We start from the raw sequence: 26002 nt of genomic DNA, 5'->3' as shown, positions 1-26002 counted from the left end.
TAATATAAAAATTAATAAATTAAAAAAATATATTATAAAAATTATTTTTAATATAAATAAAATTAATATTAAAATAATATATTTTATTAAATAAAAAAATTATCTTAACTTAGAAAATATATAAGAACCCTTAAAATATCTTATTAATATATAATATTTTTTAAAAAATTTCTATTAATAATATTAAATAAAAATAAAATAAAATTAAGAATAATACTTTAATTAATAACCTTATAATCCTTTAATAATTAAACCTTAAATAAAATATAAGCCTCTAAATTATAATAAGCTTTCTTATTATAATATTTTACCTTATTTAGCTTATTTAAATCCTTATAATTATAATAAATTATCTTAATAGCCTTTTTATAAAGATATTTTTCTTAGCGATAAAGCTATTATAAATAAGATAAGGCCTCTAAAAGGTTTACCTTAGCTTTTTATTTTTATTTTTTAAAATAATCTTTCTCCTAAGAAATATAAATAATTAAAATATATTAATATATATTTACCCTAAGGAAAATATTAACCTATAGGCCTATAAAAAAATACTATTAAAATTATAAGTAATATATTTCTTTTTAATATAAAGGTTATAATATTATTTCCTTTTAGTTATTATATATAAATAATAATTAATATAAAAATATATAAAATACCGGGGTATCTTAAAATTAAATTTATTAATTAAATAAAAAAGGTTATTATAATATATAATAATAAATTTAAGGTAAGAAAATAAATTTTTAATAAAACCTAATACTATATTAATAAAAGGAATAATTATAAGTCTAAGTTACTTATAATAATATTTAGTCTCTAAAGCTAGCCTTAGGGATAAGACTAATAAAAGAGAAGCCTTATATTATAGCTATAATATAATTAAAGGTAATAATACTAAGTAAAAAAATTAACCTTACCTTATTAGCTAATTATAAAATAGAAAGTATATAAATTAAATAAAAATAATTTAATTTCCCTTAATTATATAAATTAAATATGAATAACTTAGCTTAACTTAACTATATTTAACTTTAAGATTAAGTTAATATATAAAATATATTTATTATATTTTCTTATATATTAATTGCCTTAGCTATTAATATAACTTAGTTATATTTAATACCTTAAGTATATTATTAGATATAATATTATATTACCCTTTAAAGCTATATAATTTAATCTAGCGCTAATAAACTAGTATGACCGGTTTATCCCTTGGGAAATATCCTTTCGTCATACGTGCTACCCCAAGTGGCTATCCGCGTACATAAAGATGGACGAGAGCACCTTGTGGCTTCACCACTGGCGCGTGGACAAGAACGTCGAGACGAACAAGCTCGCCAAGAGGGTGGCGTCCATAGACGAGAACGGGAACTTCTCCGTGTGCTTGACCAAGGACCGGGACTGGAACCTGATCGACGCTACGGGCGACAAGATCCCCGAGAGCAACCAGATCGTGCTCAAGACCATCCTCGAGAACCAGAACCAGCAGGCGAACTCGGTCCCCGGGACGAACAGCAACTAAAGCCAGCGCAGGATCACCGTCAAGGACCAGCTCGAGTACTCGACCGAAAACCTGGATATCAACGTAGACACGTTTATGATCATGACGATGGATGTGATCACGATACACGCTGGACAGGCACCAAGAACGTGAACCTGCTGATCAACGACCATCAGACCATGTGCAACATCACGTACAACTACTGCAAGGGGTGCCAGAAGAGGTACGAGCACAACGTCGAGCTCTGCGCCATAAGCGGGAATGGGCTCACGTGAGTCGATAGGTCGTGATGCAGTTTATAAACGTGCATAAGGTAGAGAACATAGTTAGCAAGCTAGATTATTTTATTATTTTATTATTTTATTATTTTATTAGTTTATTAGTTTATTAGTTTATTAGTTTATTAGTTTATTAGTTTATTAGTTTATTAGTTTATTAGTTTATTAGTTTATTAGTTTATTAGTTTATTAGTTTATTAGTTTATTAGTTTATTAGTTTATTAGTTTATTAGTTTATTAGTTTATTAGTTTATTAGTTTATTAGTTTATTAGTTTATTAAGTTTTAATTTTAATATTTTAATTTATTTATATTAATAACTTATTTCTTAATAATATCTAAGTTCTTCTATATATATTACTATGCCTAATAGTATAGTAGTAGTACTAGTGGTCAGTATAGTGCCCCGGCTCACGAAGGCAAAGATATCCTTAATGCAAAATAGTAAGTTACTAGTCCTGTAGTTTTAGCGTTCCTCCCCATTCCCTGTGAGCAATGGAGATGGTAATACCGGACTTGGGTGCGCAAATTTGTCCAACCCTTTGCTAAAGCACCATTTGGGGGACCCCGCCAGCCTTGTGAGGATCCCTCTGACAGGCCCGGGATGAGAGGTCATTTGCCGCAAAACATCCTGAGACATGCGACAATGCCTTGTCCCTGCTAATGTCCTTGCCACTCTTGCCAATCACGATTGCCTGAAACCGAATGTTAACGTCTGTTCTTGTAGTTAGGTGGCACGAGGCCCTAAAAACTCACGAGTTCGCCCTCATAGTCCAGGAAGCCATCCTGGGTTATCTTGGGTATGGCAATGTCCTCCAAGTCGCCATCCACCGAGGCCGATGGTTTGATGAAGACGGAAGGGCGCGGTGGTGGAGCACTTCCCCCTTCCTGAACTCTCACGTGGGCTGGGTCATTATACCCTCTATTCGCATTACATAGAGATAAGCGGCTGCATTCTGAGGACGTACTGTGCATGATGTAGTTGAGACCAATACAACGGATGATTGCTATGTCAATTGGCCGCAGGATATCCAACAGGCACTTTACGTGGGCCCTGTTTGACTGTCTCTGGAGCGAAAAGGGACTATTGCCCTGATATATAACGGACCAGAGATCATTTTGTTCCGGCGACGAAAGAGCTCCGTATCATCTGCCACAAGAGGCTCATCATATATCTCTTTGCCATGATCGTCGAGGAAGCGTATCAGACGATTCTAAGATTCAGAAGCCATGATGCATTGATTTAGGGGGGATGAACAGATTGTAACGAAGGTGGCAAAAAATGGGGTGATACGGAACAAAAAAAAATAAAGGGCTGAATTAACGTGGATACGTGAGATTAACAACAAGTAGAGCAAAGACGCCGTAAATGATTTCATATCCAACATCAGAATTCAAAGTTCGGCTCAAGAGTCATGAAGGATGAGAGGATTGCTGAGTTAGAGCTAAACCAATCAAGGAATAGATCGTAAAGGCGGGAAGCCGGGATGGAGGACGAGCGGATGACGTGGAGAGCTTCGGAAACGCTGCGAAGAATGGTTTCCTTTGACTGGATCACCCCTATATGTTGGGTGTTCACCGAGATCCCGATGCGAGCAATATAAATTTGCGGTGCCCGATGTGTACTCTAACTTGGAGCCATCAACCAAGCACTTAGAAGGCGCCGACTAAGGAAGAGAGCCAACCGATGAAAGGGCCCGTGCTGTGTCTTGCCTGATATCCTGGAAACTCGTGTCTCCCTATGGAGAAATCTAGATCCTGTCATGGTGGAGATATCGTCCTAGCCCTGATTTAAACTGAATATCGGGCGTCTAAGGACTATAAATTGTCTAGAAACTTGAGTTGTAAGAATGCCCACTCGGAGTCTTGATCATCCCTAGCAACCACCAAATCTCAGCTACTAATTACCCCGAGCTTGCGGGCCGCTGCAATGTAGTTAGCGCTCTTCTGGACGGTTGTGCCTGAGTGGGAAGGGAGTATGACTTATAACAGAAGATGCTGTACCTAGTAAAGCCGCTATTAGCTACTAGACAAACCAGCGTGATCTTTAACCCAGTAGGATTGTTAGAAAGCCCGTGCGTAGCTATGACTGCGCCTGCGCCCATGAGGTTGCCGATTGCCTGGCAGTTTTCTCCCACTTGCCAGGATATAGCTGCGCATGAGACGTTGAATATGGTTCCGCTAACGCCTAGGAACCATTTCTGTTGCACTGTAGCCCTTTGGGTTTGTTCTGCGGTCGAGCCGCTGGCCGTGATAGCGCTTCTAAGAACATCTATAAGCGTTCCGATACCGTAGCCCAGGAAGGCGAAGCTCGTGGCAAGTGTATTCTAAATAGGTCAGTAGTGCTTAAAGCGTTTAACGAATGATGAAAGAGTACTGATATCGGGCGATCTCGTCCGAGCATTGGAACTTTGGAGCTTAGCTTCGAGGGCAATATTCCTGAGGGCTTGTCTATTTTGCTAGAAAGAGAGGCCCAGAGAGATTGCACCGAAAATAAACTTGCAACATCCCTAGGCTTTAGAGCCGAGCCCCTCTATAATAGGTTGGTTTCCGTGCGCTTCGAGTAATGGACCACTGGCGTTTATGTCCATTTGAGCCGCTCTATTAGCGTTGTGAATAGCATAGCCTTCCTTGAACTCGATGAATAGCGTCAACATCTTGAACGCCGAGGTAAGGATGTTCAGGACCTCTTCAATAATTTGCCCCGTCTTTCTTGTATCAGCGCAGCACGGACAATGAGGCTCTGGAGCTTACCTGAAGGGTTTGTTTTTCTTCCTCCTTCCGACGCGAATCATCATCTCCTTTACCAGCGTCGCTGAATGTCATCATCATGACCATAGGGTTGGTATGCTCCGGCAGCGACGGACCGGGGTACTTTGCTGCCAGAGCCGCTTGATCGGCCGCGCGTCGAGCACCGCGATACATTGGCTCAATGTCGAACTGTGTCCACTGCTCGCCGAACGGCTGTCCGAACACCTTGTCCTTCTGTGCTTCTGTGAATTTGACCGTCACCAGATCCACGAACACGGCGATTCCATAGGTAGCAAAGTTGATGAGAGAGAACTCCTGGCCAATCCAGTCCTCCCATAGATCTGTGAGTCCAGGAATCTTCCATGCCTGCGTCAGAATGGCTGGAATAGTCATGACAACTCGAATGAGAGTGTCAAAAGCAAGGAGTGCTAGGTCGCGCGTTGCATCAAAGGCTTCCTTGAACATTTTCCTGGCCGCCCTGATCAGGATAGGTATCAATTCCCTTGGCTTCGTCAACACGTCAGTCGCCGACATGGATATGACGCTGAATAGTTCCATGAAGGCTCCAAGACCAATCTCCAGAATGCCTTTGGCTGATAGGCCGATAGCTTCTGCCAGAGGCCCAAAGTTTGGGAGCTTCCAATCTGGAAAAGCCTCTTCGATGTCTTCCGAAGCGCCTTCCATGATCCACGATATAGGGTTGAACTTGAAAATAAGTTTTATGATTGGGGAGTTCAGCAGGGATCGTACGAAGCGCATGACGGACGATTCTTCTCGCGGTGCGTCATGCTCTTGAGCATTTTGCAGATCGCCGAAAAGGACGTCTTCAGCGTCTTCAAAGAACTGAAGCAGGCTCTCCCGATTGGTGATGAGGAAGCGATTCAGTACGTCAAGAGATCCCAAGGTGACTTCTTTTAACCGCTGATGAAGTTGTTAGCGCCATTAGACAGAGTGATGGGCGGATATGATACTGACATTTTGGATGTTGGGAATGTGCTTGCCAAAGTGAAGACCAAGCCATCCCATCATGTCAGTTCCTAGTAAATTATCGAGGACACCCACCACAGATCGCACCAGAGTGACTGCGGTTTTGACCATGATGCTGAGCACCTTGGAGCCAACTCTGACAATAAACTTGACTATGGGCCCGGCAATCTTGATGGCCCACTTGACTGTGAACTTGACGGCTTTCCTTAGGAATTCGATGGCGTCTCCGATGTATTCCACTGCAACGTCGAGGGCTTTGCCAAACCAGGATTTCTTCCCTGAGCTGTGAGTTGCGTCAACTTCAGACTGATCTCCATTCCAATCTGCCAGCGTCACACTGGAATTGGCCCAAGATACGCCTGCCGCATGCTCCTCGGCCGAATCATCCTTTGCGGCCTTCTTGAGCTTATCGAAGTTTGAAAGCAACACCGCCGATGCTTCAAGCTTCTCGTCAGCGATGTGATCAAACTTTTGCTTCCCGGCCTCTGTTCTAAAGCTCTTCAGATCGTCCTTGGACTTTATGGATGCCATGACACTCATCACTCGCGAAGCCATGTTGATCGAGAATGTAAAGGGCCTCTCGGAGTATTCGTTCAGAGCCACGTCGATGTCAGAAACGCCAAATTGATGAGGCGCGGCTGTGGTAATCTCAATCTGCCCCATGCTGTCCGTGGTGACATTCGTTGATTGGGATCTGTTCAGCCGGTATGAGAGGTCGTTGACCGTCACAAAAACAGGCTCAGATTTCAACGCTTCAGTGTAGCCTTGGGGAACGGGATTGCCCTCTGAATCAGAAATCGTGATTGTCGTCAAGTATTGTCTCTCTTTGGTCATGGTAGCTGGGCCTTTTATTTGCAAGTCTGTCGAGGTCCACACAGACGTCGTTGGATCGCGTGCAAGGTGGCATATCTGATTGTCCCGTTGAGTAGTGTAGATGAACTCCATCGATGAAAGCTCTTTGTTGAAGTGACAGGCAATTTAGGCAACGTCTCCGCGGATCGGCAGGCCAGAGTACCGAAAAGTTGGGAGACCAAAGTTCTTGGGGTCGCGCTCGCCATCAATGACGTACAGCTCGTTGTCTTGGGAAACAGCTAGAATCGAGAGCAAATACCGTCTCGGGTTCGAAAGCATGGTCTCTTTACAGAAGACCTGGCGAAAGGCAATGTCGGGCAAGATAATCTGACGATCCTTGTCGAGACACGGATCATTCAGATTCTGAAATTGGTGGAACGCAATGCCGTTCCCAGCTATGAGCACATCATGTGTGCTACTCTGTTAGTAGATGACTGTCATACAATCGGTGGCATGTTCTTACCCCCAGGAGTTGAGCGAGGTGTGTATGCCTGAAAGCCTACCGACCTTGGTAGTGTTCAGCGAGTACTGAGAAAAGGCCTCATCTCTGGCGTCGTTGAGCGTCACAGCATTGCACCGGAGGATCGAGCCAGCCTCGTGTCCTGGTGCAGGCGCATCGTGTAGCAGAGCCAGCCCAGAAAGCCTCTTGCTTTGGCCGGAAGCGCCACCGAGCACCAGCGGCTGTATGTCAACAATCTTGTTTGACTGAGCACCGAAGTTGATGACGGTCCATGGCGCTTCCGCTGAGGGGCTCGGGTCAATGGCGTACGTAGAAGCAAGATATGTCGCCGTGGTCTGTGTGGCAGCAAAGATGGTGAAGCCGGGCTGTGCGGCATCCGGATCGAGGCTGCACATGAGCTTCGTGGTGACGCGAGAGCCCAGGTTGTTCTCCACAGGTGTCTAGTTTAGATCTCGAGCCCCCATTAGCTAGCTGTCATGGCGCAGAGTCAGATAGCTTACCAGAAGCCAAGAACCCTTTCAAGCTGCCCTCGTCGTCGACCTCGACTGTTGACAGCTTCAGGGTGGTCCAATACACTTGGCGAATCTCCCCATCGCTGTCTTCCACCTTGTGCTTCAAAGAAATAGCAATGTGGAGGTACTGCCGGACTCCAAGGACGCCGAAGCTGCTCACGACAGAGGAATTCGCTTGAGCGATCGGTGGAGTGACGTCAAGTAGTTGCCAGGGATGCGATGCCTTGTCTGCATGGAGGACACAGTACAGGTGCTAAGGAATATGTCAGTACAGGCTATGCTGAAAGTTTGAGGAGACTATCTGACCCCGTCTGAGCCAACGGAGAAGACCATAGGCTGTCCCTTTGCATCATGCACAATGTCAAGCGGACTGTCTTGACCGCCTTTGGTGAGAAAAAGAGATGTTTGGACGCTGCGCAAAATACTAGGATTCCCCAGGCTTTACGAGAATTCGTGCCAAGTGAATATTCTACAGACATTGTGAAAGCTTCTCAACAGCAGTCACAGCACACGCTAGTTGCCGACAGCGTCATTGAGAAGTTCACCGCTCTCAGCGAGCAGAGCTATACCGTGACCACTCTGTTTTGTCTGTTTCAAGGCAAGCGCATCGTCAACTCTTTCGAGTTTTTGAACATGCAGGGTGCAAGTGAGCTGGGCTCCACCAAGGCTACAGAGGCTGCCAATCTCATCTCATCATACTTCAAGGCTCTGTCCGCCAACCCGAAGTCTGCATCAACCCCAAACAACCCTTTTGTTCTAGGCTATGGCCTTACACAGAAGCTTGAGGAAATCCCTGCCAAGGATAGGAAGCAGGCGGAGAACGTTCCCTACTTTATTCCCAGACAGTTCGACCTGACTGTGACGAAAGGAGACGGAGAATACTCCAATGGTGTCATCAACTACTGTCTCCTTACACACAGGCCTGATGAGGACCCCAACAGATCAGTTGGCGAGGGCCTCAGGTCCATCGACTACGAGAAAGACGTCGGCGCCGGCTTCTGGGACGCTGGAAACACACCCTACAAGCGCATCAGGGCAGATGGCAAGGCAAGCGGGGCCGATGGAGTTATGACTTTCTCACGTGAGATCTTCAGAGATTACTGGCTTTCGGAGAACTTTCTCTCCTACTTTAAAGTCAATATGGATGCTTTGGGTAGAGACCTGGTCCCTCAAGACGATAATGTTGCCAGCGCGCAGCCCACGGCAACATATAACGAATACATCTCCAAGGGGTATCAGGACCAAGTCAATAAGCTCTGTCTGACACAGGAGTATAAGTTTCAGCCCATGACCTGTCAAGACATGGACACGGATAAGATGAAAGAATCGGAAGATTTGTCTGCTTTCCTGAGTTTGGTGCTCATAGCTTCAAAAAAGATCAATCTGGAGCTCAAGTATCTCCAGCGACGCCAAGCCCAAGGTAGGATACTATATGGCTCGAAACAGTATGATATGCTGGCTAACAGTCTTCCAGGCTTCGCCGAGGCGATATTGACATACACCAGCGATGTGCAAAAGAACCCCAATCTTGGCAAGTCGGCCGATACGAACCGCAAGATCTACTTCGATGTCGCCATGCGCTCGCTGTTGTCAATCACGCAAGAGGCCTCTGGTATCTGCAATATCAATCGCCTGTTCGAGGACAGTAAGTCTCCGCCTCTCGTGTTGCTGAATTGGGATGCAAGCATACTGAACAATTGATCAGAAAAACGAGTGGCAATGTGGACGCTCACCGCTGGAATCGGACTCGCCGCCGAAATGATAGCTAACCCACAGTGGTTCATCGACATTTTTACTCAATGGCGCGCTGCTCGACGGGCTAACATCCAGATCGTCACCAAGGTAGGCTTTGACATGTCTCCTGCCGGCGACACGTGGTCACTCGCTCTTGAAAAGGACAAGAGCAGAACGACGGTCCCCATCGGTTCCGAGGAGCTGCCAAAGCAGGTCAATCCTCCAGTTTCCTTCACCACCCTAGAGAATATCATTGGAGAGCAGAAGATGACGGACCTGAGCAAGCGTATGAAGGGAGATGGTGTCATCATTGACCTGGAGAACCACGACATGTTCAAGGAGTTTGGAACCTCGAAGGGGATGGACCGCTTCGCCAAGCCTGCCAACCAGTGGGCTTCGAACTTCGAGTCTCGTATGGAGTCAAACATGGCTGCGCTTGCGAGCTCTTTGATGACCAAGTTGATCCTGCCGGCTGGCAATGTGTTTGAGTTCAAATCACTAAACACGGATGATGAGGGCCATGTTTATAGCTTGATTTCCTACAAGACACCTACCGATGTCTCGAAGCTATAGGTTGATGGGGTTTAGGGAGACAGCGAGTGTTATTCATAACCCTAAGTGTTTTGGTTGCTTCAAACGGTGCACATGATCAATATCATGTCCTGGCTAGGTGGCCTCCCCAGAATAAAGAAATGCCATCCAGTATCCTGAGGATTGCAGCCGAATGTACCTCGAGTCGTCAATCTTGCTGATCACCACTTCTATCAAAAGCCTTGTAGGGCGGCAGGTGGACACGCTCGAGGAAGCATACTACACGAAAAATTAATACTATCCTACCAAAGATTATCTAGTTTCAAGCTTGAAGCTGCCTTGGATGTACTGCTCATAGACACTATACACGATGCTTATTCATCTATTGCATCATCACGTTTTATTTAGCATTTAAGGGGATGAGAACGGCATGGTGACACCTCATCCATTACCTGCACCATAGTTTGCCAGTGGGCTCTTATCTTGAATTGAGGCTACTTGATCCGTGGCCTTGGAAAACGCGAACAATATCCGATCAATGAGGTGTCGTTCTGGCGTTGGAGCGGCAAATGTAATATATGCGAGGAAGATGCTTGCATCCATGACATAGCAAGATAGTGAGTATAAGCGACGTTGATGTTCCTCTAACAAAAGAAACAAAGAACCTTCAGTCTTAAGAACTGTAAGTGCTCCCATGATAGCTACTTGCCTGCTTTCCCGGTGGAGCGAGATATGGCTCTGGTGAAGAGACAGCAGGAAAGAGTTGGCTACAACGGCAACGGTGTGACGTTCTTGCACTATCCATGGACACTTGGAGTCCCATATCGTGTCTGGATTGTTCTTCCGTATGGCAGGCGGTAGTCATTCAAGCATTTCCCTAACATCGCGGTCAAGATTCATGACAGTTTCATAGCTCGAAACATGCCGCGTGTGTGTGCCAGATGAGAACATCGCGTGCACTTTACACCCGATATCGTAATTGAATAGTTGCACAGCAAGGGAAGAGGGTAGTCCGTCGATGCCTGATGCTTTTGGTATGCAAGAAGAAGGGTCTTGGGGGAATTCGCAATCTGTTGGTTTCTTCGCTGAGCAGTCATTGAGGTGTATCAGGCGGGGCCGGTTGAGAATGACGGCCATATGGCTGGAGGCGTCAGTTGGAGAATGCATCAATGAACCAGACAAGCTGACCTATCCCAAACGAACAAGATACCCCATAAACGACGTTTATATTCGTCGTACCACATGTTAGCTACCGTCTCCTTGATATCAGCCCCAGACTGATTGACGTTAACGTCAAGGTGAAAGCCCTGGTCTTGCGCCCCCCTAGCTCACAGTTAACTCGCTTACATTGAACGCACCGACTTGGATACATACCTGATCGCGCTTCCCAAACCATGCCACGCTGCTGTTCCACGTCCCGAGCTCTGGAACCATACCGCTCTTAGAAGATCATGTTACACGCTGACAATGGTTGGATTTCGCGATTAAGTAGCGCCATAAATTCCTCGCCGAGCTTACTGTATGTATGAGATAGCTTGTCACAATGCTCCTGGTCTTCGATTCCGAGTTCTCCACGCACCGCAACCTGAGACGGAAGAAACTGCAGCGCGACGGCAACCACTTGAGAGATGAGAGCTGAGAAGAATCGGATATTGCGTAGCAAGGAGGCTGTGGTCAATTGAGCATTACTAGTGAGCCAGTCCGAATGAAGCTTATCAAAGTAGAAGCGCTCCAAGACCTGAGAATATAGGAATGTTTGCGCAAAAAACACATCCACGAGGTCTGCGAGGATAGCGTTTGGGGGCAGCCGGGAGAGCAGTTCGCGATACCTCTGGCTGGTGCCGGGATCAGGCGCACCAATAGATCGCCAATTATCACGAGGAGAGAGGATACCGAATGAAATAGTCTGAGCCGTGTTAGCGGGCTTAATTGACGACTCTTGTTGGATTGCCCACTTGTTGCAATTGAAGTAAAGGGATGTGCCCCTGGCGCGTGAAATAGCCAATCTGCTCGGTGAGAGCCAAGGTAACGAGGTCATGTCCGTGTTGAGTCCCTTCGGCCTCTTCCTCAGCTTCATCCATACTCGAGAGTAATGCGTGTCAGGCGAGAAGAACGAAGATGCTCGCAGGATCAGAGACGCGTATGGCTAACAGACATACCCTTTGGATCATCATAGAAGCAACGGTCAGTGACCTCGCGGCAGACACAACACATACAAGGCCGTTGTCGATTACACTGGGCGAGCCATGTCTTAGCTATGTTGGAGAGCCGGAAGCTTCCATGGGCCGCACACCTTCTGTTTCCTCCTGCAGTATTCCGAGCACGCTGTGACGGCGCGTTTTTGCGTTCCTGTGGGTTGAAGGTCCATTGAAACGTTTACTTGGCCTCGCGTTGGCAGGAGAATGTTCTGGAAATAAAGTGCTTGCACCTTGGTGTGCCCACCGAAAGGATACCAATTTTGTCTTGGTCTTCCCTTGTTGCCTTACTGATGAGGTAAACGGGATGATAGGCATAAAGACGCGTTATTTAATGTTGTGTTATCATCCGGTGTGTACAAATAAGGAAGTCAGTCATCGTCAATTGATCTACTGTTGGACTTCTGCAGGTGTGCGTGAGGAGAGGTGCTAAATTCGGCGGGTTGCTCAGAAGTCCACCCCCCACTGCGTCTTCGAGGCCATGACCACGCGTGAGCTGCTCACACTGACATTTGAAGATTTTACAAAGCTGCCATAAACAATGACAACCCGACGGGTGGGTCGGCTCTGCTTGTGCAACCTGCTGATGGCTAGACTAAATCAGTAGTGTAGAAATATAGGGTAGTAGCTGAGAACAAAGCCGCGGCAAAGGACAGTCTAAGCGAGCCAATCAATCACGCACAGTATAAATAAACGCCTTGTTACGCGAATCACTGTAGTGATGGCGGCAAAACTGCGGGAAAATAAGTTCTGAACACAAAACATCCATCGCAACCCAACATAACACGTCGCAAAACCATCATCACCACTCCGATATCGCTATCACCAATCTCGACAATCGGTGCCAATGAAATATCAAAGGATAATTGAATGGATCTCACAGACTAACCTGGAGTGTGACTGGAGCCATCACCACGACGACAAAGCCAGAGCTCACCACCACCCACTTAGTCCACCGGCGACTCAGGACACGCGTCGCAAGCATAAGCGAACCATGTCCGTGTCGGAACGATCAGGGCAGTCTGCAAAGAGACCAAGGATCGAGTCGTCTGAAGATGAAGATGAAGATGATGAATATCTGGCTGAAGTGGACAAGACGCCCAGGCCTCAATCCAACATCTTGCGTCAACATTCATTACCATCAGAGTCTCAGTCGCAAACATCGGGTCGCTCATCGCCTTCCAAGCAAATGAATACCCTAGAACTGTCAGGCTTCAAGTGGAACCAGCAACTATCACTGGCAAACCCGGACATTCCGGACGAGCTTTTCGAGTTTCTCACTGAAATTGTTAACTGCAATAACGGTATCGGCATCATCTCTCGAGATGAAAAGGTTGGTATTCTGGAACACATATCCCAAGGATGACCTAATCATGATGAACAGGCCCAGATTGCACAACGAGCCCAAAGCAATAGATCATATCGCCTGTTTCAAGACGTCATGTATGCGGATCCAACAGTCCGTGATGCAATTGGCCTTACACCTCCAATCGATGATGTCGAGTGGGTCGTCGCCGAGGCAAGAGAGTGCCAGGAGTTTTCACACCCAGAAGCATCATGGAATGAAAGTGTTCACTTTCCATTGCTGCACAAGGCAGTGTACGGTCCAAGACGAAAACGCCAGCGCGTCGGAGTAGGGAACTGGTAAGCCTCTCCTCTCATGTCACCATCTCTGAAGCTGACCGCCGCAGTACAACTGCAAAACTGATTCGAGAGTATCTGCCGAAAAACACCTTGGCAAAGAGAGTCGACTATAGTTTCTTCATTGATCCTGGAGCTGATACATTACCAACCTCAAAAAGCCCAGCGGAAGCCGTCGCCGATCTACGCAAAGTGATGCCCTGCCAAGTCATTAATCACACCGCATACCGCCCATTCCGCGACCGCCCCATGGTCGTCACCGTTGAGACTAAGAAGCGATACGGTTCGCAAGAAGGGGCCGAGCTTCAAACAGGGACGTGGCATGCAGCGCATTGGGAATTCCTTGCCCGGCGGATCGAAAAGACTGGAGGCACGCTCGAGGGGTTGCCCTTCTTGCCGGGCATACTGATACAGGGACATGACTGGAGCTTTGTGGCGACGACACGAGAAGAATCAAAAACAGTCGTATGGCTGGAGCAGAAGTTTGGCTATACCAATGATACGATTGGTGTGTACAAGGCTATCTGGGGAGTGCAGCGGTTAGCGAGATGGGTGGATGATGTTTACTGGCCCTGGTATAAGAAGAATGTGCTCTGTCTTTAAGTTATATCAGTGGTCCTATTTGGGTCAGGGTCTGTTTGTCATTTAGGAAGATACATATGCATATTATCGCCTTTCAATCGATCGATCGATTCCTTTATATTATTATAATCCGCTATGCACTTCTGGCCTACCCCGTCGCACTCTGTCTGGGCTGTCCACCCAGTCGGCCGCCCCTAGCAGCTCAGGAGGTTCCAACTACTCTCTATCGGCCACCTTATCGCCCTCGGTAGACACGGGGGCATTAGCCTCGTCTCGCGCGCAGCCTCGAACCAGGCCACTCGCCTCGCGCCCATTTGATCATTCGTCCCGGCGTCAGATGAGAGCAGCCGTGGACCGCCCAGGGCTGATCTGGGGGGCTGATCAGGTCTTATATGCTAAGCTGGAGGGGCAAGCAGACTCTCACGCTGGCAGTGGCAACGGGGCTAGTATTATGTCCTGGATTCCTGGCATATCGGTGGAGATTATATAGGTACAGGGGAGAGTAACTAATAGGTTAACGAATGCGCGCTTTCTCACGTATATACTGCTGGGCCTGGTGACAGAGGGATAGTGGTTTATGATCTTAGAGGCCGTCGATCGATACTTTCGGCCGACGCCCTCGAGGACCTTGAGAAGAAGGTGGGATAAGGCCCCATGTCTCTGCCCGTCGAATCTGGGCTCGATCGCCACTTCATGGGGTCCACACGCGGTGAGAACGGTAGAGCGATCCGGGTCGAGCAGCCAGTTGGGAAGCATGGAGGCATCTCGATGCGCTGGACTGGTGTTCTTGTTTCGATTCAACTTGATAAAACAGAACCGAGGACATGATCAAAAAAGGGCTGGTTGTCACCTTCGTTCTCGACTGTTGTTTCTCCGCAAATGTCTACCGCCGCATCCAGTCTATCCTATATGACCCCGAGATCGACTCGTAACATCCACTCTGCGACGGGAGCCCAGGAAACAAGATGGTTAGAGTACAATACAAAGAAACAAAATGTGTCAGCCATAATATAGATAGCTATTTTTACATAGTAGCACAATTCCACGCTGCCGACAGTGACCACCCACCACCTCGCTCATCTGACGACTTGGTCCGATGCTGGACCTTGACCTTGCCCTCGCCACACCCATCCACCTTGTGATGGTGCTCAACAAAACAAGTTCTGCCACTTGTCTTCAAACCGATATCACAACCGACCTTGGTCTTTGCGTGGCTATTCCAGTGATGGTCAACTGCAGCTCCAACACCATCCAAACCAAGTCTGCTACTGATGCAAGCGAGAAAATCGTTTTGGAACGGCTCCCCGTTACGTCGAATGCGATCCAGGCGTCCTGCGTTGTCGTCCAGGTCGGAAGGTCCCCATAGCTGCCCAGGCCAAACTCGACTCTCTCCAAAGGCGACTTATAGACGAGTCTCTTGGTGGTGCATGGGAATGTCAGGTCGGCGTGGGGATCAAACGTAAAGCTATGGTCATACTCCAACCGTCCTGCCTTGGCCCACCGAGGAGTTTTGAGTTGAATGTCAAGCTTAGGTAGTCCGGAGCCGGAGGCACTCCAAGTGACCCAACTCTGGTCAATGAAGTTTAGGGGTGCGTTGTACCCAGGAGAGTCATTCGAGCTACTTCACGAGTCAATTATAGACAACTCCAAGAAATCTACATGGAGCAACGATACGCACCTCCCTCGTTGAGTCGTGAACGTACGGGGCATGAACGTAGTATCACTTGTAGGTGCCATCGGCGGTTCTGAACTCGATGAAGCATCTCCCTCGCGTAGGTTGGAGACGAAAAAGTCATACTCGTGGTTTCCTGGCCCCTTGGGGACAGAACTGTATGCCGAGGGCTTGGGGCGGTCAAGGCTGGAACCCGAATAAGGATTACAGTCCCTAAAGAAGTCGAAGGTCGAGTGGTTGTTAAGGATAGGGCTGCTAGATGGGAAACTCCAGTGTCCAAATCCAGAGCCTCCGAAGCTAGAGTCTCTGAATTCAAAGCCTCCGCCACCAAAGTCGAAGCCGTTAGATCCGAAGTGCTCGGCCATGATGGTAGGTAATATTTGCGGATATGGCTCAGCTTTTGGAGTGTACTATCGTAGTCTCTCAGAGAGAACAAAGGGGAACTTCAGAGCGTGAGAAAGATGTTGATGACAGCAGAGTAGAGTGTGCTGGCTATTCTTTGTTGTCGGAATATTAACGAGGAGGGGAAGACCGATCGGTCGAACACGAGTCTATTTATGTTTGGTGTCGGGCTCGAAGATCTGGGGCCAGGAGGGATCAGGGTCAAATCGGCAGATATGAGGCTCAAGAGTCCCAGAAGAAAACGGCTAGGTTGGGCACTGGTTAACTTGGGGATTGGTTGAACAGAGCAGGCTTTGATGCAAGGGCATTGTCCTTGCAGCCGCTAGCCCCGACCCAAAGACTGTCATTGGCCGGCCCGCAACCGTTCAGTTGTCCCCCCAAAGTTAGACGCACACCACTAACCAAATGATGATGCAACCGTTGTCTAATACCGTGGCTGCGTGGACACTCTGACACTCAACTGATTCGTACAGTGCTACCGTAGTACAGTATTCATTTTGGCTCCGCTAGGGACACTCTAAATTAGCCGTCACGATGGTCATTGAAAGATCAGACAAACATTGCGCCCGCTGTATTGTTTCTTGCTTAAAAGGTGCCCGTCCTAACGCATTTGTAGGTGTTCTGCTCGCCTAAAAATAGCATAAAGTGCGTGTTCTCGGCCACAGAGTAGATCTGGCATGTGAACCGAACAGTTAGAGAGGCCTAGAGCTGGCAGCCAATGAGTACCAGGCCACAACATGAACACCTCCTCTTTATCAAACCCCTCTCACTGTCAATATACCCCATCTCGTTTCCAATCTTTTCCGTTTCATTACTATTGTCTGCAACGATGAAAAGAAGCCATCAGCCACAACAGCAAAAAACACAGTCAATAATACATGACGGTATTAAAACCCAATACCGTATAACACCGTAATTTCCCATTTCATCCCCCTCAAGCCTCATCCATAACTGCTCTGCTGAACGGACAGCAATGGCCCCAGAGCAAAGGCCCCCGAAGCACACTGAAGAGGAGTGGGAAGGGATCAAGGAGGTCTTCACCACACTCTGGATAGACGACGACTTATCCTTACGGGAAGTTATCGACGCCATTGCCACCAGTCACAGCTTCCAAGCGAGGTGAGTAACTTGCCATTACCTGTACCAAACACGGCTCCTGGACCCGTGCTAAGTTCGACTGATGCTGAGGTTTCATGGAATTTGCGCAGTGAGCGTCAGTACAAACATAGAAGCAAGAAGTGGGGTATACGCAAGTCCTAAGGAGTGAGTTTTCTTCACAGATTTATAGTCAAAAATAATCACTTGACTAACTTAATATACAAGCGACAGTCAATAAGAACATTCACCGCCAATGCATCAAGCTCTGCCGTCCATGATGGCAACAGGTTAAGAGCAGAAAGAAACCAATACCCTGAGATTCTCAGTGGATTAATGCCGTCATTGAAACCAACACTCTTCAGGCCCCTACAGTCGCCAGGCCATCTAAGATCCATGCACCTCGCCGCATTTGCAATCCATGATTCCTTCCAACGTGCCCAGATGCTCATGCTGGCTCCTCCTATGAACGACGCAAACCGAACCGGTTTGACAGTTCCACACAGGCATGAAGATGGCTGGCCTCTTGGAGAGTTTTATGTGAGGGCTCAAACCCTTTCCTCCTTCATGTCCGTCCCCAACTTCGCATCCCGAGCTCTCAACATTGAGACACTGAATGGTGGAATCCAGGACTATGTCAGTCAGGTGGTCGACGACATGACTCCGAGCCCCATCAATATTATCTGTATACTACAGCTCTGTTGTAGATTTTGTCACGATGACCAGATTCCCGTTCTCAGAATTCTTTTTCGCTTTATCAGGCAGAGGGCCGCCTTGAGAACCCACGGGCACCATCTCCAGTTGCTATGCGACTCGCTCCTGGATTCGTTGGATATTCTTCTGCCCATCATACTCTTTGCCGCCCGCCAGGCAGTGCAGAATTCAAGTACTGTACTCGGGCCGCGTCATCCTCAGACTCTCAGCGCTCTGCGTGGGCTTCATTCAGCTTTGTTGTGCTGGGGGGACTTCTCCAGTGCCCTGCAGGTTTCTATTCACTGTGAGAACCAGGAGACAGAGGTCGAGCGAGACAGCTTAGATGCAACGACCGCATGGCGCGTGGAGGCGGCAGTCAGGCGGATCCGCTGTGAACTGTCCATGAACCGGCTCCACGATGCTGAGGTCCACTTAAGCGAGCTGGCACGGTCAGTGAGGGCTATCGAGGTTGAGTCTGGAAGTATCGACTGGCATATCTTGTTTGCGTTTTTGGATTTCCGCGGTGAGCTACTGCGTCTCCAGGGGAATCCAGCTGCAGAGGACTTGCTTGAGGAGGCGTATTCTGTTGCACAAGCTAACTGCCAGTTGTTTAATTGGTGGTATTTTATATATGCTGAAAGGCATATGGAGTTTGCCAAAAAGCCAATGAATCGCTGGACACCGTTCCATCTTTTCGTATGACAGAGGATACCTAAGGGTAAAAGGTAAAAAGTTTTATATCGCTTAGCACGGGTGCATAACTAGCTGGTAACTAGGCATAAATCAGTGGTCCTTTTTGTTGCATACGCCTCTACCCAGATTGTCACAAGAGTGCACCACGAGAGTCAGAGTGGTGTTACAGATCTGTTGCAGATTCGGCGGGTCTAGTATCATGGCCTCGCCTCGTCAAATATAATGAGGACGAGGAAGGAATAACACGACGGGACAGAGTTAAATCAATCACTAATCTATTCTCTGTCTTGAGATTATCATTTGTCTTGACTGACCGCCCTCTCGTATGGGAATATGGGGGTTAGGGATGGCGCGTGAGTCCCGAGTGCAAAAGTTTATTCAGAACAGAACAAAAACAACAAATACGGGAAAAAGGGAAAAAGGCAATCGAATGAACCTAGTCCCATATTCTTCCCTATCCTATGGAGTGAATTATTGTGGTTTGGAACATTTAACGGGTTGAATTTTGACAAGTTGGTCGCTGACAGAAGGAAGCTCTTGGCTGAAGAACGAACTGGTAAAAGCGGCATGTTCACTGCCCGAGGCCGAGGGCGCCCGACCGATACTAGCCTATCTGCGAAGAATTGCGAGGCAGAAACCAAAAGAAGCATTCGAAGCCTGGTAGTCTCTCGCCTCCCCTGAGTAATATAAGAGATTTAATATCAAGGCAATAGTAACTTGCCCGCCAGAGCTATCACTCCCGCGAGTAGTCTTACACCGTTTGCTAGCAACGAGATCCCTCTATGGGGATTTTGCCGCATACCACGAGAGGTTCAACCATAGCGAAGCACGAGTATGCAACCGACGCAAAACACCTGACCATATCTTCTACTGTAGAAAGGTACCGCCACGGCATCGAACAAGGCTCGCTCCCTCGCCAGACATAGCAGTAAATCTAGCATTAGGGAGTGACTTTGATAAATTTATTAAGCTAGCCAAAACAAGCCCTTTCTTTGCTAGGGTCTGCCCTCGCTACTTGACGAGACTAATCCGAGACGCACTTACGTTTGCTCCCTCCTTTATCTTCTCTATTTTTATTTTATTACCTCTTTCTGTTATCTGGTCTCGACCAGATGGGGACGCCGTAGCTCCCCATCTGAGCGTGGCCACCCATAGCTATGACCCTCTATTATGGGCATCCTAGTTACAGGCTGAACCCACGGCTACTGTTTATCAGCCGCGCCTGATCAATCTGCTGACGGGTTACAGGCTCGATATAATGCGCCGCCTGTGCCGATGGTATGCTGGATAGGGAATAATGTAGGATTAGATCATAGGTAGACTCCCCAAGCTCAGCACATCCATGCTCCTCTAGGAGACTTCTAGGGCCTCACAGCCCCTGGACGAACAATACGTAAACATACATACATACGTACATACATACATACATGCAGTTACCCTGAGAGAAGAAGGAACCGCTAGGCGAGAGCTATGTTGGCCACTGCAGGCGGCACGCAAGACCCGTACAATCGCTAGAGCAAGTATATTAGATATTCCATTGTGTTCAAAGATGATATGTGCGCCAACCAATAAGTTTGGCAATTCGCCGAGATATCACATTTAAGCTCTAATTAAGCCCATACTCCTATTAACTCACCCCAGTAGCCACCACTTAAACCTTTGTATCTTAGTCATAACCGAAACCTTCCTCCTCGATAGCTTAAGTCACTCCTATGACTTAACGACTTAAAAACCTTAATCCCCTCCCCCTATAGCTGACTTCCCCGCTTTATATATATCCTCTTAGCGGCTTTAATATCGCAACTAGCTCTAATAGGCTATCGACCTAGCCTATATTTATTATTATCGCCTTAATAAGGCGGCGCCTTATAGGCTTTATAAGTCCTTTAAGCTCTAATAGCTCTATATATTATATAAAGCGCCTAAGCGCTTAAGGTACTCTTAGGCTCTTTAAAGCTATAAGAAATACCTTATAGGCTAAGATAGCTAATTTAATATATTATATTCCTCTAAGTATTATTTGCTAGAACTTATAAGATAATATTATATTAATCTAATAGATTAAAAGCTATTCTATATTTTATATAATCTAGCTTATTTCTTTATTATTATAAAGATAAGAAAAAAAATAATAGTGCCTATAGGTTATAGTAATAATAGTAATAATAATAATAGTAATATTATTAAGGTTATATCGCTAATTAATTATAATTCTTATAGGTATTATATTTAAAGATATAATATTAAGAGATTATAGCTTAAGAAGATAAAAAAGTAAATAATTCTCTTATTCCTTATATAGAGGTTAAAGTAATTAAAATACCTATAAGAGGCTAGACCTTTTATAATAATATAGCTAGGTATAACTCTTTTACTACTATAGAAGTTTAAATAGGCTATTATATTAATATTAGGTTATAATATTATATTATATTTAAGATCTATTCTTTATTATAGTTATAGCCCGGCCCTTAGTAGGTTAACTAAGCCTAAAGATCATTAGATATTTATCTTCGACGCTGAATGAAATATTGTACCCCTAATCCTCTTTAGCAAAGTAAGTCGCCTAATTCGGCCAGGTGCTAAAGAGTGACGCCGATATGAGCCTCGCCGCTTGCACTACGCTTCTAATATATCGTAGCATTCATTTCAATAAGAATAAAGCATATCATTGAAATATTCATATTTCAGTGAGTGTTACTGATATTTAAGTCACTGGACGCGAATTGAAGGGCGTTCATATTGATGGTGAACCTCTCAACCGTCCACTGCGCAGCTTATTTAATATTCGCCGCGTGTATCAGAAATCGCTATATACCGCTGAGTTGAAGCCTCTATTAAGCTAACTCGAGAAGCCTTCCCGAGGTATTGGTGCCAATTGCGTAGTAAGATGACCTACCTACACAGGTTTCTACGTGCAAACGCAGAAGATATACATTTGCGGGCTTCGAATCCAGGCGTGTATTCTACGTGGACTACCACAGCCATCATGGAAGGACAGTCAGCTTCCGCAATAACTGACATTGCAGCATAGCTCACTATAGGGCACACTTTCCGAGGTTGAAGACCCTAGGATGGGGCCCCGGCGCTGATACGCTTCGTGACCCGCCGTGTGTCATCATTATAGTAATGAATAAGTTTACCGGGCCACCTTATTTAACCACCTATAATAGGCATAAGGTAATACCTATACTCCCTGTGAGGCGAGACTTCTTTCTTAGATATCTATAAGTATACGAATAGTTTCTACTTATAGTATTATATACTATTACTATTAATAAATCACAGAGTATTAAGGTAGATAAGATAGTAATAGATCTATCTAAATAAGACTTTTAGATAGGACTAGGTATATTATAGTATTAAGAGTTAAGATACTAGAGGGGTAAATAATAGATGCCCTATTTTAATAGGTATCTCTTTGCTATAATAAGTTATCTAATAGTAAGGCTAGCTCTATATAAGACTCTATAAGTCCTAACCGATTAGTAGGTGTTTTAATAAAGGTCCGCGACCAGGACCGGTGGAGGCAATAGTAATTTAATTAGCCCCCTTTCTATCCTCTTTTTTCTTAAAATATTCAATATAATATGAAATTCTATCTTAGATAATCCTCTATAGCATAGAGCTACACCCTTTGGACTTTTTTACGCCCCCCCCACCTCCGGTGAGGGTGTCACTATATTTTATATTTTGGCCATTTGTCATTATATCTATATATATGTAATCATGCCTATGTTTACGTCCGAGCCAAGGGGTTACGAAACGAATTCAATTATGAGAAATCCTCCAACTTCTAACCATGTAGTCTCTTCTTAGTGTCATCTAAGATTGGCTGTATCTTTTACATAAGATTATAAGAGTGTCTATTTCGGCTTTTATGAGAAGAAAGATCACGGAGGGCATACCACTGTGGTGATCGGATATTAGATATACTCTTCAAAAGACTTTCGACGCTGTAGCCATTATATGGCTGCGTTGGTAAAGGTCCGAGGCGACTGATCTTGTGCATCTCTTTTATCAATGAGCCGAGAAGCATAGATGAGCATTAGAAGGAGCAGATATCTTTGTTATTGCAGAAAGAACTGCGGAGATTGTTGATCGCTTTAAGAAGTCGACTAATAAGGTTCTATCTCTTTTTATTGATCCTCTCTGGCAATCGCGTTAGCTACGGCAGAAGACGTAAGCAGGAATTACAGACCTAGTATACCTGCGATTGGGAGCTCTGTCGTCTCGACCAGACCCTCGCCATGTCTCAAAGCTAGTTCTGTCATGCATTCAAATTGCTCAGGCTATCTAAAGGCCCACGCCACGCATAGACAGAGGGTGGACTCTGGGCCATGGCACGTCGGCATGCCATTTCCTATTGTACAAAGCCATCGGTCGGCGAAAATTTCGACTATCTCATGACATTCGTAATAGTCGACGATAGTGGCGAGTTTGCAAAGTGTCTCGAGATTGAGAGATTTTGGCACTTCTCGGTGATGGCCGTGAACAATATTTAATAGAATCAGAAGAGCATCTTTGTTCCAATCGCTAGCCGATATCGAGCGACAAGACCCATTGGAGGCGGTCCCTTCTCTCCATGGCCCATCCAGCATTGCCCGAAAGACAGGAGAAGCAAGTTTTAAGTGTTTTGAAGAAACTTGAAATCGAACCTCGGAATGCTGAGCTATCTCTAGTTGGTTCGGGGCAATGGTGTAAGCAGATGTAAACTCGAGAGTGGTGCCATTTGATACACCGTTCGCGCTTAGAGTCGTCGACGGAGGTTGGAACGGGTTTGGGGCTGGAGCTGTGGCAGTTGAGATGGGACGAGACCGCTGCGAAAGCTTTGTCGCAAGTTCCCTGAGAGCCTGGTTGGTTGCTGTAGTTGTTAAGCTCATGGAAGCGAAAAGAGATGGAAGGACCTGGGCATTTGGTTTGTGAAGAACCAACTCTAGATCCGCCTGTGGGTCTAATGCATACGATAAGGGCGGCATCACGGATGTGAATAGACCTTACCTACGGAGCTATAGGAGAATTTAGTTATTTTAGCTACGAGCGGGTATGGATACCTACGGAGTCTGGATGTCGTTTGACTGGATATAGTGATCAATAATGTAGCTGACCACCGGGTGGACGCAACAATCTTCAAATACTCCTGGAATGAACAATAGTCTGCTTTCAAAGTTGGAAAACAAAGAAATTGGATTAATTTGTGGGAGAGAGGAGTGCATGGTCTTTAATTCTTGAGTAGCCATTGATCCGTTAAACAATGGATCTCAACAAAATGATAGGTAGACTCCCGTAGCTCAGCACGTCCTGTGCTCCCTTTGGAGACTTATGGAGCCTCACGGCCTCCCGGACGATAAATATACATGCATACATACATGCTCATCATGCACGTTAAATTCCTTGCTCAAATTCGATAACTAACTAGACCGCACCTAGGCGGCAAAGAAATATGTGGAAAATAAAGCAAGACGAGACAACAGACAGCTATGTTACTCTGGCTTTCTTCCCCAAATGACTCGTTGCTGAAAGAAAGCATGGTATCTGCCTGAACGCATCTCACGTCGAAACTGAGCGCAGTACACGGAAACCTCCTCCTTGGTCCATCCCAGAAGCTGGCTCGCCATGTAAAGCACGTATCCCTCCAGGTCCTGTTCAAGAGAGGCCTGCAGATATTGGCCAATTTCCTTTTGTTTAGGGTCTCTGGGCCAACCCCCAATCGGGACCTTGAATTCGTTGTTGGCATTAGCCCTTTCACATTCTCAGGAGCAAAAACCAAGATTTTCAATCTCACCTTCTTGTCCACATACTGAATATCGACAAATCCAGCGGCTTCCATGCTCTTGCGCTGAACATCATCTTCAACGACAGTGCAGGAACGACCCATTTTCTTGGCACCCTCGATGAAGAACTTGCCCCATTCGCTGTGGGCACTACCGGGCGGAATCGTATCATCATCACTCTCCGCCACGACTGTTGGCTCGTAGCTTTCAACCCAACCACCAGGCTTGCATACCCTGTATGCGTTGCTAAACAACGCATTCCAGTCTGTGATGCTTCCGAACAAGTAGCGCATATGCACGTAGTCAAACGAATCGGGTTCAAATGTCCACGTTAGGTTGCAGTCCTCGATTTCACTCGGCTGGGTCAGTCTCCAAGATACGTCAGTGTACGGTAGACTCTTACAAGGTCAGGTTTGGTGGAATCCAACTCGGTTGGATGGGTGAGAGGTCTGTTCCAATAACAGTTGCAGAGGGGAACTCATCGGCGAAATCGCTAGTGTAAAGAACAGATATTAGAAATACTCAAGCGAGAAGTCTCGGGGCCAAGCATACATTGCCCAAATGCCTAAGGTGCTGATATTAGCCGTGTTCTTCTCACCCCGACTGTCCGATTTTGAGGCCATACCTGTTCCGGTTCCCACGTCTAAAACCTTCTAAAGAGTCGGGTTAGAGCGAAAAGATTGCCCCGGAAAAGACATGCTGGTACCTGAATGTCGTTCTTCAAGGGTGCTAAGAACAGCTTGTCATCAAGAACGAGAAGCATGGCGTGATGGCTGTGGGTTAATGAGATGTTAGAATCATCCTGCCGCTTTGAGGAGCCGCTCACTTGACGTCTTGTGATTCATTTTGCTGTTCATCGTTGGAGGCCCTATATGCCGCCATTCGGTGAATAAGGCTTCATCCACAGTAGTTCGATCCTGCCATACCAGTATTCGGCATTTCCTTGCTCAGAGTGGTATGTGCGGCCGTGGATAGTTCGATACCGCAAAATACTGGAGCTTAAGGACGCCGTCGAGGTGGCTGCATGTGTCCCGAGAGCCGACTCCGTATCAACGCCATCGTCATCGTCTCCCTAGGCACACTTTTAATATGTCGCATAAAGAGACTAGAAATCAGCAGCCTGTTACCTGTTGTGCGAGTTGTACCCAATGCTCAGCGGGATGAAACGCTTGCGCCTGGGGTAGTGTGACGCCGTCGTCGCTCGGCTGTGGCCCGCCGGTGCCAGACATTATGAAACAAAGTTAATGAAGATGAGCTAGCAGGGCAATTATGGGAATGACGGATGATTCACCCCACCGAACGAATTCTTAAGTGGATTAAGAATAGTTATGTCAAATCTCAAGAGGTTGCGGGATTTTCTGTAGACCCCTCCTTCAAAATGTGCGCCAAGACCACAATCATTGGCTCTCAGGCTCTGACTCTGGGCTCGCGTAAATATCCCCTCTGAGTTTCGCGATCGTCTGCTGTCAGGGGTTTGTGGTCTGAAAAAGTTGGATTGTATGACGAGTCATCGATCATAGCACACACAACACCGACAGTCGAAAGAGAAGGGTTTGAGTTTCAGTATTTCTTCAGGAACTAATAGCAAGCAATGGGGCATGTATGCGTGATCGCAGGGAGCTGTTTTTCCGGCCGAAACTGACC

General features: G+C 46.3%; 9 protein-coding genes across 9 annotated transcripts; 3 read left to right on the top strand and 6 right to left on the bottom strand.

Annotated features, from left to right (window-relative positions):
• Window positions 1-812: 812 nt before the first annotated feature.
• Window positions 813-2759, bottom strand: NECHADRAFT_88824 (uncharacterized protein; the record flags this gene model as incomplete). Its single annotated transcript, XM_003039563.1, has 9 exons — window positions 813-843; window positions 921-928; window positions 1271-1579; window positions 1705-1773; window positions 1812-1841; window positions 2200-2214; window positions 2339-2479; window positions 2541-2704; window positions 2753-2759. The coding sequence occupies 9 exons, from the start codon at window positions 2757-2759 to the stop codon at window positions 813-815; spliced, it is 774 nt and encodes a 257-aa protein (XP_003039609.1).
• A 1008-nt stretch (window positions 2760-3767) lies between these two features.
• On the bottom strand, window positions 3768-6185 carry NECHADRAFT_88823 (uncharacterized protein; the record flags this gene model as incomplete). Its single annotated transcript, XM_003039562.1, has 4 exons — window positions 3768-3782; window positions 3821-4111; window positions 4539-5456; window positions 5511-6185. 4 exons carry the CDS (start codon window positions 6183-6185, stop codon window positions 3768-3770), a joined length of 1899 nt encoding a protein of 632 aa, XP_003039608.1.
• Window positions 6186-6500: 315 nt separating this feature from the next.
• On the bottom strand, window positions 6501-7229 carry NECHADRAFT_88822 (uncharacterized protein; the record flags this gene model as incomplete). The annotated part of the gene is made up of 3 exons (XM_003039561.1): window positions 6501-6769; window positions 6838-6873; window positions 7043-7229. The coding sequence occupies 3 exons, from the start codon at window positions 7227-7229 to the stop codon at window positions 6501-6503; spliced, it is 492 nt and encodes a 163-aa protein (XP_003039607.1).
• Window positions 7230-7697: 468 nt separating this feature from the next.
• On the top strand, window positions 7698-9653 carry NECHADRAFT_55608 (uncharacterized protein; the record flags this gene model as incomplete). Its single annotated transcript, XM_003039567.1, has 3 exons — window positions 7698-8766; window positions 8821-8991; window positions 9052-9653. 3 exons carry the CDS (start codon window positions 7698-7700, stop codon window positions 9651-9653), a joined length of 1842 nt encoding a protein of 613 aa, XP_003039613.1.
• Window positions 9654-10472: 819 nt separating this feature from the next.
• Window positions 10473-11979, bottom strand: NECHADRAFT_88820 (uncharacterized protein; the record flags this gene model as incomplete). The annotated part of the gene is made up of 4 exons (XM_003039560.1): window positions 10473-10799; window positions 10986-11035; window positions 11130-11757; window positions 11905-11979. The coding sequence occupies 4 exons, from the start codon at window positions 11977-11979 to the stop codon at window positions 10473-10475; spliced, it is 1080 nt and encodes a 359-aa protein (XP_003039606.1).
• Window positions 11980-12800: 821 nt separating this feature from the next.
• On the top strand, window positions 12801-14050 carry NECHADRAFT_88819 (uncharacterized protein; the record flags this gene model as incomplete). The annotated part of the gene is made up of 3 exons (XM_003039566.1): window positions 12801-13139; window positions 13191-13450; window positions 13498-14050. The coding sequence occupies 3 exons, from the start codon at window positions 12801-12803 to the stop codon at window positions 14048-14050; spliced, it is 1152 nt and encodes a 383-aa protein (XP_003039612.1).
• Window positions 14051-14449: 399 nt separating this feature from the next.
• On the bottom strand, window positions 14450-16066 carry NECHADRAFT_88818 (uncharacterized protein; the record flags this gene model as incomplete). Its single annotated transcript, XM_003039559.1, has 4 exons — window positions 14450-14802; window positions 15098-15192; window positions 15228-15647; window positions 15708-16066. The coding sequence occupies 4 exons, from the start codon at window positions 16064-16066 to the stop codon at window positions 14450-14452; spliced, it is 1227 nt and encodes a 408-aa protein (XP_003039605.1).
• A 1010-nt stretch (window positions 16067-17076) lies between these two features.
• NECHADRAFT_88817 (uncharacterized protein) lies at window positions 17077-18593 on the top strand (the record flags this gene model as incomplete). Its single annotated transcript, XM_003039565.1, has 2 exons — window positions 17077-17222; window positions 17441-18593. The coding sequence occupies 2 exons, from the start codon at window positions 17077-17079 to the stop codon at window positions 18591-18593; spliced, it is 1299 nt and encodes a 432-aa protein (XP_003039611.1).
• Window positions 18594-24067: 5474 nt separating this feature from the next.
• On the bottom strand, window positions 24068-25587 carry NECHADRAFT_55610 (uncharacterized protein; the record flags this gene model as incomplete). Its single annotated transcript, XM_003039558.1, has 9 exons — window positions 24068-24301; window positions 24370-24712; window positions 24762-24851; window positions 24911-24923; window positions 24984-25011; window positions 25065-25131; window positions 25185-25226; window positions 25285-25430; window positions 25486-25587. The coding sequence occupies 9 exons, from the start codon at window positions 25585-25587 to the stop codon at window positions 24068-24070; spliced, it is 1065 nt and encodes a 354-aa protein (XP_003039604.1).
• Window positions 25588-26002: the final 415 nt, after the last annotated feature.

Source organism: Fusarium vanettenii (assembly GCF_000151355.1).
Source record: "Fusarium vanettenii 77-13-4 chromosome 17 genomic scaffold NECHAsca_90_chr17_1_0, whole genome shotgun sequence".
Lineage (NCBI taxonomy): Eukaryota > Fungi > Ascomycota > Sordariomycetes > Hypocreales > Nectriaceae > Fusarium > Fusarium vanettenii.
This window is presented reverse-complemented; position numbering and strand designations above follow the sequence as displayed.